Consider the following 15,553-nt stretch of genomic DNA (forward strand, 5'->3'; position numbering starts at 1 on the left):
ATTTTTGTTTTCCCGAACCTAATAGGTTTTAATCTGTTTTCTAGTTTAAACCGAAACATATAAATCTTTAGTAACTGAATAACATAACTTTTTTTTACATTTATAGAACAAAACTAATATTTGTACATACTTCTAACTATATAACAATAACTTTTAAAAAAATATTTCATCCCGCGCAAGACGCAGTCACTACCTAGTTATCTTTTACATGAAGATCGATGATTCTATTATATGAATGTTGATGGTTGAAGGTGGCGGTTGAAAGTTGAAGTTTTGAGATTTTAGTTTTGTTTTCATTGAACAATGTTTCTCATTTCATGAGAGTTTAGTTTTCGTTTTATGATTTCATTTATTTTGTTTTTTCTATCAATAAATATGTTTACCTCTCGCTTGATTTTGAATGATCATGGTTGACGTTCTTTTTTTATATTTTTGAATTGATATTACTTATGTTTTTGTTAAAAATAAGTACAAATCAGGTATTTTAAAACCGAACAACCAATTTTACTTATGTATTGGTTATAATGGAAATAGAAATAAGATACTTTTAAATCGAAGAACTGATTGATACCTGAACTCATAAGTACAACGGATAGTATTGATTCTTCGAAGATTTATTAACCCCGACAACCCGATCCGAATCTAATAGAATCTGAACAAGTTCCAAACCGATCTTTTATATAACTCGAATCGGACTAACTTTGATAAATCCGAAAAAACCAAAACCTAATTTAACAAAACTGAAACACAATTAGACCCCGATTGCCGAAGCCTACTTTAAATATACAATGTATGGGCAATTTTTTTCATTTAAGTTTGTGCATTTTCAAAATTTTGATAATATGGGCCGACTTGTTGCTAGTCTGATTTATATGCACGCAGTCACTTGATATATGATGATGATAAATTAAACTATCCATAAAGTATGACCAAGTTTGGTTAAAATAACACAACAGAGGCATATAAGAGTACATGAAAGTATGTTTTTGGTTCACTCTTCCATAATCTTTTAAAGCTCAGAGAGTCCGACTTCTTGAGTGGAAGGTCGATAAGCTACGAAGGTGCTATTAGTTGAAAAGGAGCCTGGATTGAAACATGTTATTCCTCTATCTTTGGAAACCTTTTGCTCACTCATGTCACCTAATACTATCTGTTTCAAAACAACAACAACAACAACAATCCTTTGATTGGCTCTTGTCTTTTGTCACTACAAACTAGGCGGAACAAAAACTAAAAAATGAGATTTAAGAATATACCGTATGAGGAGTTGGGTATAGTCGAAGAGAGTGATCGTAGTTCCAAATGATAGGTTGCACCATGAGAGGCAGAGGACATAGGTGGCTCTGGTGAGTTATTGTGTAGACAAGCTGAACCAACACATTTCACAAGTTTCAGATTATTCCGCCACTAACCGGAAAACATTTAGAATCGTAAGTTTGAAGATAAACGGAGAAGAGAGATGCGATTACATGCTTAAATGGGTCATCAGTTTCTTCAGTAGAAGGGGGTATTAAGCATGAACGGCGCATCTGGTACAGAAGGTCTTTCCGGAAAAACACAATCTCCTGGGTGTAGAACTTTACTCTGCATTTAACAAAGACAAAAAAAAATACATCTCAATAAATCAAATGTTTCATCATAATTCAGAATGATCAACAAGAATAGTGTGTATATAGAACTTACCTGCATGGATTGCTAGAAAATATCGCATTGGGAATAACCTCTCGAAGCTCTTCGGTTAGATAGTTCGGTAAACCGCATCTTGGCAAGACTGATGAGGGACCTGTCATATATAATGAGTTCTTATTACTCATGTCTCTTCCTGATGGACCCTATCTTTATTTAGATAGTGATGGAGATGGTAGTACCTGCATCATCAGGACCTGGAATGAATAAAAACCGACTACTTTCTTTTAGTCGTGGATGGTTTCCAATCATTCTTCCGAGTTTACCAAACTGCTTCCTGAAAATTAAATGGATATGTCATCAAGAATATATAAGAACATATATCTCTTGATACAATGAACCCTCCTTACCTAAGGCTTGTATAAGAACCAGAGGATAAGTTGCATGGGCGAGAACAAAAGTTTCCCATGAAAACAAACAAGGAAGGCACAATCTCCAGACTTTCAAAACCATCAAGAACCTTTTCTAGCTTCCCGAGAACCTTCTCTACGGACAACACATTTTGGAGTTCAAGCAATGCCTCTTTAGGTGTTATAACAAATGATAAAAACACAGTAGCTGGTACTCAAAACAAAACGTACCTCTTCGTCATCCAGCCATATGTCAGACAATATGACAAATGTTTCATTTACTGCTTGCCTTTCTAACTCTGCAAGTCGATTCTGTGATAACAACATTTACTTCAGCTGTGACCTATTATTAAAGGAAAATTTACAAATTTCTCAATCCAAAAGTACAAACAAGGACTCAGGGATCACCTTCTCTTCATTAGTTAGTATGCCACTTCCGAAGAAGTCGTACCCAGAATGTGCCTTGAGAGTTTTGTTTCTGTCTTCTAAAGGAGGAAATCCGCAGTTAATAACCTAATACCAAAACATGGGGAAAAGGGACGAGTTAGCTAAATAATGTATTTTGTCAAAGAGGAGAGGAGACCATTTACACACGACTTAGTTTTATAGTCCCATCTATAACTAACATTTTGGTCTCACGATGAACATTTTGAATAAAATCAGTATAAGTGTGTGCACCTTAGAATATAATACATAAAAAAATAAAGTAAATAACTCAGGATGTGGAGCTCTATATTTTACCTGAAATATACCATTCTTCATTTCACCTTCTGCCATAATTATAGTATTCTCAGTGAAAAACCCGGTGGTTATCTTGTACTGACTGTCAAGGAAAAGTACTCAAATGCAATTCATGACTCACTCTATGATGTTATCAACTTTAGCTAAAAAAAAAAAACAGAAAAGGATATTGCTTTGGTCAAATCAATCTCAACAGAAGCAGAAAGGTCTTCCAAGTAGAAATGTCCATCTTCCAGCTGTGAGATCACACCCATCACCCATTTCTTTCCCATTTGAACAACTAGAGACTGTATTGGAGATATCTGCTCACAAAAAAAAAAAAGAACATGACTTTAACACCAAAAAAGGAAAACACATTATTATTATTATTATTTTTAAAGAAAAACCAACCTCACAGTTGTGAAACTGAGAAATCTCAGGATCAAAAGCTGGCCTAGAAAAAAGCTCATCGCGAGAAACTCTCTGCAACAGCAACTTGAATCGTTCCCTGTATAATTCTGTTTTCGAAGAAGCCTCACCGTGAACAGACAAACTACTCGTATGCTCGATGAACTGCCTCGTAACAGAATCGTATCGATGCTTTGGGACGAGAAAGGCGTCGATGACAGCCAAGGAAGAAACACTGGAGGTAGGTTCCTCCGCGGCATCATTAGCTCCTAACAAGAGTTTAATCACTCCTTCAACTGATTCCGCATCCACTGCTCGTGAATTAACTGCACACCAATTCCAAAATTAGTATATTCGAATCGAATCGAATCGAAGGAAATGAATCTGAGGAGGGGAATACGATTTTCCATCTGGAGGTGGTCGAGGAGGAGATCGATCGCTTCTCCTTCATCGTCGCCGGGGAATTGGTCGGCGAAGGCGAGTATGCTGTTGAGAGCGTCGATCTTTAGGCTGTAGCCTCTGATTTTGAATTTCTTCTGTATCTTCTTCCTCATACTCATCTTCTTCGAATCAATCAATCGATGACTCTTCTCTTTCTCTGAATCTGCTTTTTGTTTTGCTTTTTGGTTTGGGCGGGATCTTCTCAAATCGGCGGGAAATGAAAGCCCTAGTCGGTGAAAGTGAAACCTTTTGTTTTTTTTTTTGCGCTAATAATACACTGTTTACGTTATTGCCCCTCTAGCGACAAATCAAACAAGCTAAACCGGGTGGTTCAGAATTTTATTTTATTATTATTATTATTATTATTAGATCCTGGTCGGTAATAATTGTATTTACCATTTGCCCGTATAATTTTCGTTTTTTTTTCAGAAAGGCCGCATAATTTTTTTTCTGTAGATAATTATTCCTGCATTAGTTTATGTTTGATTATTATTTTAAGTAGTTATAAATATTTAATTTGAAAACTCTAAGAAATATATTTTGTTTTCAATATTTCATTTAAACATATAAAATCATATTAATAATGAAAATAATTTTATGATGATATAATAATGCAGTATTAGGGTTTGTCCCACACATCCGTGCGGGTGTAAATTGATTTTATATGAGTCTAAATTGGTTTTATGTAACAAAATTATTATATATTATCTAAATTTTGATGTTATTTACTATGTAACTGTATAATCTTATTGTTTATGTATCTTGTACATAATACTATTAAAAACTAAAATAATATGAAGAGTCGATCTTGATTTTTGATCTAGTGCCAACTGTTTGACCCAAAATGATATGTTTGCTGGAAGTGTTTGCTAGAATCAGACAATAAATTTATATGGAAGTTTAAGAGAAATCATCACAGAAATCAAATGGAAAAGAACATCAAATAAATTTTATAAATTAAAATTTCATTACAAAGATGAGAAGAATTGTAAAGTGAATCTTATAATCTATAAAAATCTCTATAAGAAAGTGTTCAAGATCTAGGAAATGAATAGAAGATTCAGCCCCCCCCCCTCCCTCTAAGAAAGAGATAACTCCTTATTTATAGAAGAAATATGTTTAGGGTTTCCAAGTGAAATGGACCTAATTCATTGTCCAATGGACCTTGAGAAATGATGTAAATCCATTCCAACAGTCGGTTACGATTAGGGCTGTTCAATATGGCAAAACCGAACCGTATCGAACCGAACCGAACCGACATAGACAATGTGGTTTGGATTTGGTATATACCATACAAACCGAATGGATGTAATTTTCTTAAAACCGTAGGATTTGGATATGGTTCGGTATATAACCGATAAAACCGATAAAAATAGAAACATGTAAATATGTATATATTTTATAACGACATATGAAAATCATAAGTTAATTTGTTTGCTAATAAATATTACCATATTTTTACAGTAATAAAGAAGTCATGATTAGTAAAACGTCGCAACCGATGCTTCTTATTTTTTTAATTTTCTTTTTGATCTTTTTGCTTTATTTTAGCATTGACTAAATTGAAATAAAGATTATAAATTTGATGGACAACAATTAGTAGAAATTTTTCACAACTTTTTTTAATCTATAAATGAACAGAGATTCGTGTTCAATCGAAGAAACATGAATTTGATGAATGCTAAATATGGAAGAATAGAAAAAAAATTCTTTAGTGTTTCGTGCTTCTTTTTTGTTTTTAGCTTTTTACTTTTATTCAAAATCTTGAGTTTTGATTTTAATTCTAAATTTGATTATTTTATTAGATGGTATAAACGTTTTTTTGTTCTTTTATTTAAACATATAATATTTTTTAATAAATGACTGTGTTGGTATAAAACCGAATAAACCGAAACCGACAGTATATAAACCGAACCGAACCGAAGTAAATATGGATTTAGATTGGTAGTTGTATTTTACTAACCGAAATACCGAAAAACCGAAAAAACCGAACCGAAACCGAACCGATATCCGGATTGAACATCCCTAGTTACGATCCTAATTCATTAGCAACAAGGTTCTTTTTTCGTCTAATATTATTATTATTATCACTAAGGCCTAAAACCCAAAACATACATGCATTACATAAAGCCCAAAAAGATGGGCGTACAACTGGACTAACATATGGGACAAGAGCCCAATAGTCCAAACGAAACGGGCGTAAAGACCAGCCCACAAACCATCTAACCCAGAAGCCCACACTAAAGACGTCTGGCATTCACACGTGGAAAAGGTAAAGCCAAGAGTTTCCCACGTGTTTGACTCCCTAACCGACTAAGGGACACGCGTCGCCATACCCTGCGCACATCTCCACCGCTTCGAGAAACAGCCGGGAAATAACTCGCCGAAGTTTCACCGCAAGCCACCAGAAGCGAAGTCATCTCTACTCCCTTCATCATCGTAACATCCTTCCACGGAGAGCTTCACGACCAATCGAGATCTTATCCGGGAACCACCACCTCACGCACCACGCTTTGGCTGACTAATCTCCACCCATCGGAGAGCTTCATATCGACCTCGTTGAGATCTCATCCATCACGCCGGAGATTTGCACAAAAGCCATAGTGCCCTTGACTAACCGAACCTTGTAGAACCAGAAACCGCCGGAGACGCAAAGCTTAGGAAGCTTTCACACCCGGAATCAAAAGCCGGCGACCACCTCCAGAAAAGACGGCACGGCCCCAGAGACTAAGCCGATCATCCACCAAACAGAGGTGCGATATCGGAACTTGAAAAAACTAAACATACAGATATCTATTAAACAGAAAAGCCGAGAAAAAAGAAAAGGAAAATTCAAAGCCGGACCGGTGGTGGCTGTGGAAGCCCATGCCGCCGGCCGGAATCACAATTCACAGTGGGTGTTCTTAGCAACAAGGTTCAGAGGCGTGGCTTTTTATCCTGAGAGAGGAGGAGGAGGAGGAAGAGAGTTCATCGTGAGAGGAGAAGGAGGAGGAAGAGAGTTCATCGTGCTCATCGGCTACTCTCATGACCTGTTGTTGTTCAAAAGTACCGAGATGCGTTAGAGGCGGCTTCAGAAAACATCAATAGCTGATTGCCGCGATATCTTCGCGTTCAGAGGCAAGTTCTATGCAATATTTATCAACGGGGAAGTATTCACTATCGACCCCTACACGCTGGAAACGACTCCTCTGACTCCCCCAGAGATTGTGGACTGTGGGAGATGCAATTACCTGGTTCCGTATGGTGATGATGAGGGGCTTTACCTTGTCGAGAGGATCATCGTTTGTAACGGTGTGCTGTGTTTCAGCAAGTTAGCGTGTAGAGTGAGTGTGCTAGATGAGGAGGCTGGTGAATGGGTCGTGGTAAGCGATCTTGGAGATCGTGTATTGTTGATTGGACGACCTGGGAACTGCTCTGGAAACGCCTCGTGCTCTGCGAAGGAGCTTCCTGATGGTTATGGTGTGAGTGGGAGCTCGATGTTGTTCATTAATGAGATATTTGATGTGACTTACCCTTATAAATATGGAGTAGATACGGGAAACCCTGAAGACGACTTGAATGTTTGGAGATGCTCAAGAGAGACTCGTGTGACCATCACCAACAAATCTCTAGTGGTGTGGCTCTGATATTGTAGCACGCTGAGCAGTAAAATCTCACTTTGGATTTTTGTCTGAGACACGTTTGCTTTGTTTTTAATATCTCTTTGTGATTTGAAGTTGGAAGTATTCTGATATCTTGGTTTCTAGCATCTTGAAACTATGTTTTCTTAATGAATGGTTTGTCTCATGAACACTCTTGTACCCTGCTGGTAATAGGGTATATATTATGTTTTAGGAAAATCTCTACTATATAAAAGTTGAGACAAATCATTGAAAAGGTGTATGATTTTAAAAAAGTAATAAAAATATGGCAAATCATTTTTGTTATTTTAAAAAATGTTAATACTTTTCAAAATTGTTTATTTCAAAAGAAATTAGAAATCAGTTTCAAATAAGATAATATTTTCTTATAAAAAATGAAAGCATTATATATAAGTTAAAATAATGAATAAAATATTTTTTTCAATATTAACATAAATAACTAACAAAAATAATAAATTAATAATTTAAAAATGTAAAACTTTCAAACAATTTAGCTATATAAATTTAAAACAAATAATTTTCAAAATTTTGGCTATATAATATATACAAGTTTAGATTATAAGTCATTGAATCTTGATTTTTGTCATATATTTTCAGGTACTTAAGAACATTTGGAGCAACATTATCACACTTGTGACCAAGAAAGGTAACATTTGAGTGTTGGATGAAATTAGATTGAAGAGAAAAAACAGAAACCCAACATTGTTTGCATGAATACAAGTGCACACCATGTAGAGATCTCACGGCAGCTACAAAAGGCGATCCAGAGGAGGCAAGAGGTGGCCATTATAGAGAAACGGATCAGTGAGTATTACAGAGATTTGAAAAAATAAAGAGTAAGTTTAAGAAGACAAATAGAAAGCCAAAGGTTCATCACACCAGTTTAACAAATAAAAACAGTTTGTTTATTATTATGTAGTTTGAAACAGTTTCAGTGTAATAAATAAATATTTGATGTTTATGAAACTTAAACAAATTAAATATTTGGAGTGAAAGATATGAAAACAAATAGAATTACAAGAACTAAAATTTCTTTACTTCAACAACACAGAATTAAACGAGGGGCTTGGATTAAGAGACATAAAAACGACATCGTATAAGTGTAGAAATCGTTAAATTAAAATATTCAAGACCGGTTTGGTTTAAGTGGAAAATATAACCATCAGGAAACGCATGACCGGTTCAATTCGAAATTGTTAGGAAATGCAGGTCAGGTACGGTTTCGCGTGGAAAATGCAAGCCCGGTTCGATTTCAAAATCAGTTGGCTCAGTTTTGAATTATAGCCGTTAGAAAACGCGTCTTCACCAAACGCATAAATGATCCTACTCCGTCAATTTATTCACAATTTCTCCTCTTTTTCTCTGGGAAGATCGAATTCTCTCGATCGACTCCTCAAAGATTTGCAAATCCGATTACGATCTTATGATTGTAAGTGTTTCGCTCTCTGCAAATCGCGAATTTGATTGAGGATTTCTAAGTTTTGAGTACTCTTAGATCGCGATTTCGTTTCTGGTCTCCAAATCTTTTCTTCTTGATGAGATCTTTGATTAGATTGCTTTTGGTTTTATTTTTGAAGGTCGATTCCGCCTGAAACCCCGATGTGATTGTTTTGATTTATCTCACTCCTGGTCGAGGCACGTCTCTCTGTCTATGTTAATTAGCGTTTTGTAAGGTCCGTGCTAATCCTTTCATCTGTTTTGTGATTTCGTTTTCATTTTTCTAATTTGTTCAAAGTATTAATTTTCTACATTCTCTCAGGTTTGCGATTAGTTTAAAAACCATATACACTGTATGTAAATTCCATCATGCATAGGAGTGTACAATCTGTCAAATTCATACTCTTAGTATAAAGGTCACACAAGTGATTCAGTGTGGTTTAGTGTCTGATGATAGTATCGCTATTGGACGAGGAGCAAACCCACCTGCCTTTTTTTTCCTGCCAAAGTTGCTGCTTTATATACCTGGAAGCTTACTCTGCATCGCCACCAAGGTAACTTCTCTGTCTGTGAAACTAAAAATTGCAATTTTTCTCTTAAAATAATTTCTGTCTTTCGAGGATGGAATTCAAACGAGAACAAAGTCAAACCCATTAGATCAGTTCTAATCGATGTTATAGCATTTTGAAATCCAAAAAAAAAGATCATTGGGAAGCACTAATCTTAATAGTGTTCTGTCAGATTTTTTATTTGGGTAAACATTGGTGGTCCCGTAAGATATCTTTTGGTTGGTAGTGCATGCTTTAAATAGTCGTTAAGACAAAAGACTATATGTGGAGAGGGGATGAGAAAACAATGACCCACGGCTTAGAAAAACGCCTAATGGCTTAAATAAGACTAGTTGGATTGGGAAAACGACCAACAGCTTAAAGATGTCTTTAAGACAAAAGACTCTGAACCACAAGCTAGAAAACTGTCTTTGCCTCTATATCATGCAAGGCTTAAAAGTAGACAAAGACCTATGAGTTGAATGGGTTGGTTTACGATCTGTTGGATGGAAAGAAGATAACGACCAACAGCTGAGATAAGATCAAGACAAAAGTCTGAAACAAAAAGTCTTTTACGCAAAATACAATATTGGGTTTCTTAGAAATGGGGTTCTTGGTGGAATAAAAGAGTTCAAACGGCTTAAAGAAGTCTTAAAGAGAAAGTCTCTTGGCAAAGACAAAAGGGGTCGGTTTTTAAGATATGCTGGATGGAAAAAAAAGACAGGCAAAAGAAAACTTGTTGGATGGAAAATAAAATAAACGACCAACAGGTTGATGAATAAGTCTTGGAACAAAGACTATGAACCACAAGGCGTGAAAAAAACTGTCTGCTTGATATATACAAAGACTACAGAGACTATGAGTTGGATGTGTATAATGAACAACTCTTGAGACAAAAAAAGGAAATGACAAATTATCTGAAATCAGTCTTAACATAAAGACTAAATCGAAAACAGTTTCTGCTTTGGAAAAAGTCTAGACAAAAACTATGGCTTGACTTACGATCTGTTGGATGAAAAAAAATGATTAACAACTTGAGACAAAGTCTGAAAAGCTCTCAAGAAAAATACTATGATGAGTTGGTTTGTAATTTGGTAGATGGAAAGAATGAACAATTTGTCTTTAAGACAGCTGATACAAAAACAACTAATGGATTTGGAAAGTCTTCTGACAAAGACTGCCGACGGCTTAACGAATCATAACACACAGATTCTAAACAAGGACTATGAATCGAATAGAGATTCTTAACTCTAGACAAAGACAATATGGGTCCCCGTCCGTTTTTAGATATGTTGGATGGAAATACTGACTAGCGGCTTGGAAAAAAAAAAGGTCATTTAGATGAATAAAAAACGAGTAATGGCTGAGAGAATACTTGTTTTTAAAAGTCACAAAGACAGACCAAAAGACTTACAAGTAGACGAAGACTATATGTCGGATGTAAAGAATCACAACTGTCTCTTTGCAGTCTTAAGAAATGAAAGCTACCACAGCTATGGAAACTCTCTAAACAAAGTCTTTCGAGAAATGTCTCACAGCTTAGAAAAGTCTTTTGAGAAAGACTTGAATCCAATTTAGATTTGTTGGATGGTAAAACAACTTAAGAAACGACACCCAACGGCTTAAAGAAACCGACTACGAATCAAACACATGCTTAGAAGTCTCTTGAGAAAGTATATGCCATATGCTTGTTGGATGGTAGAAATCAACTAACGACTTGCTGTATTGATAAAAGACCACCAACGGCTTTAAAAGATTCATAAGGCAAAGCTTCTTGACAATATGAATCAACAACAAGGTTTAGGAGTCTTCTGAAAAAGACTATGGCTTGGTTTTGGTATAATAACCAATAGCTTTGTTTCACAAAAAAAAAAAACCAATAGCTTTAAAATGTCTCAAGAGTCAAGACAAAGACTATAGATGGAAAAACAACCCACGGCTCAAATGAAATAAATTTCTCATGACTGAGATGAGACTATGGATGGGGATAACTGATTCTTTTACTCTGCCAGACGACTTAAAATAGAAATTCTCAACACACAGACTATGAACCATAAGGTTTAAAAGAATTGAATCTGCTCGATATTCACAAGGCTTTAAAGTATACAAAGACTATTAAGTTGGATAGAAATAATGTCCAAGTCACTCTGTAATCAGTCTTAAACAGAGACTAACAACGGCTTAAAGAATCATAACGCAAAGATTCATAACAAAGATTCTTACTTAACGGCTTAAATAAAACTTGTAGGATGGAAAAGGCGACCAGTAGCTTAAAAAGATGTCTTTGGAAAAGAATCTGAAAAAGTCCTTAGATGGGAAAAAACGGCCAATGGCTTAAAGATATATTAAGGCAAGACTATGAACCACAAGGAGGAAACAAACTGTTTTCTTCTCGGATAACCACAAGGCTACAAAGACTATTGAGTTGGATGGACAAAAACCATGTCTGAAATCAGTCTTGAAGACATAGCTGATACGTAAACAACTCACGGATTTGGAAAGTCACACGGCTACAAAGACTACCGACGGCTTAAGGATGTCTGAAGACAAGATTCTTAACAAGGACCAAGAGATTGTTACTTGACAGCTTAAATAAGGCTTGTTGGATGGGGAAAAAAGTAACCAAAGATGTCTTACGACAGTCTCTGGAAAGTCCTTAGATGGATAAAAATGACTAATGGCTTAATTTAGACTTGTTGGATGGGAAAATGAAAAATAAGAGCTTAAGAGATGTCATTACACAAAAGAATCTTTTACTGAGAATTGTATTTGCAACAACAACAAACTATTTGTGCGACCAAAGGTCTAAAAGTAGACAAAGAAAGAGCTTAAACAAAAACTGCCACAGCTTAGAAAAGTCTTTCGAGAAAGACCATGTACCAGTTTTAGACTTGTTGGATGGTAAAAGCAACTAACAATTTGCTGTATAGAAAAAGGACCAGCTGCTTCAAGATTCCTATAGAAGTATGTTGAGAAAGTCTATATTGTAGACTTATTGGATGGTAAAAAAAAAGGACTTGTTGTACTGATGAAAGACCAACGGCTTTAAAAACTCACAAGACAAAATATTCTTGACAGTCGCAATCGACAACAGAGTCTTATGTAACCACACGTCTTAAAAGTATTTGAAAAAAATACTATGGGTCGGTTTTGGTAAAATGAGCAACGACTTAAAAATATCTCAAGACAAAGAATATAGATGGAAAACCACTTATTTTAAGCTGCAACACGGCCTTTAAATAGAAATTTTCATCACACAGACTCAAAGAACTGTTTCTGCTTGACAACCACAAAGGTTTAAAAGTACGCAAAAACTATAAGTTGGATGGAAATAGTGACCAACTTTTAAGACAAAGAAAATGGAAGAATGGCCAACTCATACTCTGAAATCAGTCTTAAACAGAGACTAGCAATGGCTTTAAAGAATTATAACGCAACAATTATTAACAAAGATTATGAATCTCAAAGTGATTCTAACTTAACGGATTAAATAAGACTTGTAGGATGGGAAAAGACGACCAATCTTAAGAAAAAGACTCTGAAAAAGTCCTTAGATTGGAAACAGCACAAGCAATGGCTTAACACTTGTTTATGGGAAAAAAGCACAAGCAATGACTTAAAGATGTGTTAAGACAAAGACTCTGAACTGAGAACTATGTCTTTGCGATTTTTTTTTTGATCAAACATAACTTCATTACTTCAACTAAAAGAGTCTACCCTTCAGCAGAGGGATTAACAACAATCATGGCAAGAGCCGACTTGGCCACTCCGTCTGCCTCAAGGTTTTGCAGCCGAGGAATAAACAGAAAAGAAACAGAGTCAAGAACAGAGCTAAAATAGAAAATATCAAACAATATCCCAAACAGAGCTGGTCTTGAGGTCTTGGTCTTCAGCATGGTGATGAGGACTTTCGAGTCAGAGAGAACCGTGAGAGATCGAAGGTTTGACGATGCAGCTTTCATGACTGCAGCACGGATAGCGATGGCTTCGGCCATTAACGCGGATGAGATAGAGTGTTGAGAGAACTTGATTTCCGGCAGGGTAGGGGATGTGTTCTTGAAGATACCACCAATCCCGCAGGTACCTGTGTCGGAGCTCCAGGCAGCGTCGACGTAACAGAGAGGGCCTGATGGGGGGGGGGGGGTGATCAAAGGTGATCTCGAGGTAGCGACCTGTGATGTGGTGAGGCTCGATCGTTGCTCGACAATCTGAGCCGCTTGCCACTCCCTTGCATCTGTGATAGCTTTGTTCACCACTTCTTGAGCTGTGAAAGATCTGTCATCAAAATAAAGTTTGTTACGAAATTTCCAGAGATTCCAAAGTAACCAGGGCCATAGCGGCACATAAATTCCCACAGGGGGCAGAGTGATCATCCTCGTATTGAGGGTTAGAAGGTGAGCCATTGATGGGAGAGCAGCTTCCGGTATCCAGGTTAGTGGAGAGAGCTGCCACACCTCGGCGGCAAAGGGGCATGTCACGAAGACATGAAGATCATCTTCAATCCCTCCACATCTTTTACATACAAATGGTTGAATTCCACGGCTAGCTAGGTTCGAGCTAACTGGAATTGCTTTCTTCACTACTTTCCATAGAAAGTCTTTGAGCTTTGGGGAGGTGGGGATGTTCCAGATATGTTTCAGCCATTCAAAGCCTGTAGGTAATAAGGTCGGGCCAGTTTCGCTATAGCAAGCCAAACCATAACCTGTTTTTGTTGTGTATTCGCCTGTAATGTCCGGGAGCCATACGAGGGCGTATGCTACTGGAGCAGAGCTAGTGATAATCTTCTGGATAAAGCCCTCATACTGAGGTAAATGAGACCGGATACGATCAAGGTCCCAAGCATTAGTTAATGGGCAGAGCAAGTCGCTTACCCTAAGCTCGAGTGCGTGTTATGGTGGCGGGCCAATGGGCATCTCCGGGGAAAGGCAAGACAGCCATGGATCCTGCCACACCCGTATGCTCTCTCCATTCCATACGACCCAGCTTATCCCTTTCTTGATCAGGTCCCGTCCGATGAGGATGCTACGCCAACCGTGGGACGCCACTGAAGGGGCTTCGCAGTCTAGGAATGTTGAGTTTTTTGCATACTTTCCTAGTAGCACCTGTGCCACTAGGGAGTTAGGCTCTCTTATCAGTCTCCAGCCGATCTTAGCCAAGAGCGCATCATTAAAGTTGGCTATATCACGGAATCCCAGTCCACCAGCATATTTCAGTTTCGTAAGCGTCGACCAAGCAACCCAGCACATCTTTCTCTTCGTTGGGTTGGCATCCCACCAGAACCGAGTGAGGAGTGATTGAATTTGCTTACAAAGAGATGCTGGGAGCTTGAAGCAAGACATAGCATAGTTGGGCATTGCCGCTAGGACTGCCTTAAGGAGCACCTGTTTACCAGCCCCCGAGAGGAAGCGAGTAGACCAATTATTGATCCTTTGCCTAATCCGGTCCAATATCGAGGCAAAAATATCTCTCTTCTTGCGCCCGAATAGCTCGGGAAGACCAAGGTATTTGCCTAAGCCACCTTCGGTATCAATGTGCAGCTCCGCTTTAACTCGGGTTTTCACCTCCGCTGGTGTCCGCGCCGAGAAAGTCACAGATGACTTTTGGAAGTTTGACTAATTGCCCCGATACTGCTTCATAGGTGTCCAATATTTGCTTCAGTTTCGAAACCGCGGTCGCACCGGATCTGCAGAAGAACATAGTATCATCGGCAAAGAGTAGATGGTTTACTTGAGGGCATCCCCGAGCAACCCGAATCCCTTGGAGAGTCCCGCGATCTTGTGCATCCGAACAAAGAGCAGAGAGCACCTCTGTGCATAGGATAAAGAGATAGGGGGAGAGTGGGTCTCCTTGTCGTATGCCACGAGAAGGGGTAACAGTTCCCTGAGGGGTCCCGTTAATCAGAAAGGAGTACGAGACTGACTCCACACAAGCCATGATCCAAGAGATCCAAACCGGGGCAAAGCCCATCTTCGAGAGAACCATGTTAAGGAAGTTACACTCGATACGGTCATATGCCTTGCTCATATCCGTTTTAACCGCCATAGAGCAATACTTTTTAGCTTCCGAAGTTCTGAGGAAGTGAAGGGTCTCGTGGGTAATGAGGACATTGTCTCCAATAGCCCGACCCGAGACGAAAGCAGATTGGTTCTTGGATATAAGTTCCGGGAGGAGCGGTTTCAATCTGCGGGTGAGGATTTTGGCGATAATCTTGTAGTGGGTGTTGCAGAGAGCGATCGGTCGATAATCCGCCACTGTCCGTGGACTCGTTCCTTTGGGGATCAAGCGGATGTGGGTTTCGTTTTGCCGCGGATCAAGAGTACCA

At 37.9% G+C, this 15,553-nt stretch overlaps 2 protein-coding genes and 1 pseudogene across 2 annotated transcripts; 1 reads left to right on the plus strand and 2 right to left on the minus strand.

The window, feature by feature from the left end:
- Nucleotides 1-886: 886 nt before the first annotated feature.
- Nucleotides 887-3,840, minus strand: LOC130501441 (DNA polymerase epsilon subunit B-like). The gene is made up of 12 exons (XM_056996366.1): nt 3,565-3,840; nt 3,168-3,490; nt 2,948-3,079; nt 2,778-2,852; nt 2,445-2,549; nt 2,268-2,348; nt 2,037-2,167; nt 1,869-1,963; nt 1,684-1,783; nt 1,470-1,584; nt 1,257-1,367; nt 887-1,150 (listed from the first exon to the last, which is right to left on the minus strand). The coding sequence occupies exons 1-12, from the start codon at nt 3,722-3,724 to the stop codon at nt 1,010-1,012; spliced, it is 1,569 nt and encodes a 522-aa protein (XP_056852346.1). The 5' UTR covers nt 3,725-3,840; the 3' UTR covers nt 887-1,009.
- Nucleotides 3,841-5,744: 1,904 nt separating this feature from the next.
- On the plus strand, nt 5,745-7,231 carry LOC108830185 (F-box/kelch-repeat protein At1g64840-like; annotated as a pseudogene).
- Nucleotides 7,232-12,944: 5,713 nt separating this feature from the next.
- Nucleotides 12,945-14,585, minus strand: LOC130501440 (uncharacterized). Its single transcript, XM_056996365.1, has 2 exons — nt 14,184-14,585; nt 12,945-14,033 (listed from the first exon to the last, which is right to left on the minus strand). The coding sequence occupies exons 1-2, from the start codon at nt 14,583-14,585 to the stop codon at nt 12,945-12,947; spliced, it is 1,491 nt and encodes a 496-aa protein (XP_056852345.1).
- Between the last annotated feature and the right edge of the window lie 968 nt (nt 14,586-15,553).

This window comes from Raphanus sativus, unplaced genomic scaffold (assembly GCF_000801105.2).
Source record: "Raphanus sativus cultivar WK10039 unplaced genomic scaffold, ASM80110v3 Scaffold0197, whole genome shotgun sequence".
Taxonomy (NCBI): domain Eukaryota; kingdom Viridiplantae; phylum Streptophyta; class Magnoliopsida; order Brassicales; family Brassicaceae; genus Raphanus; species Raphanus sativus.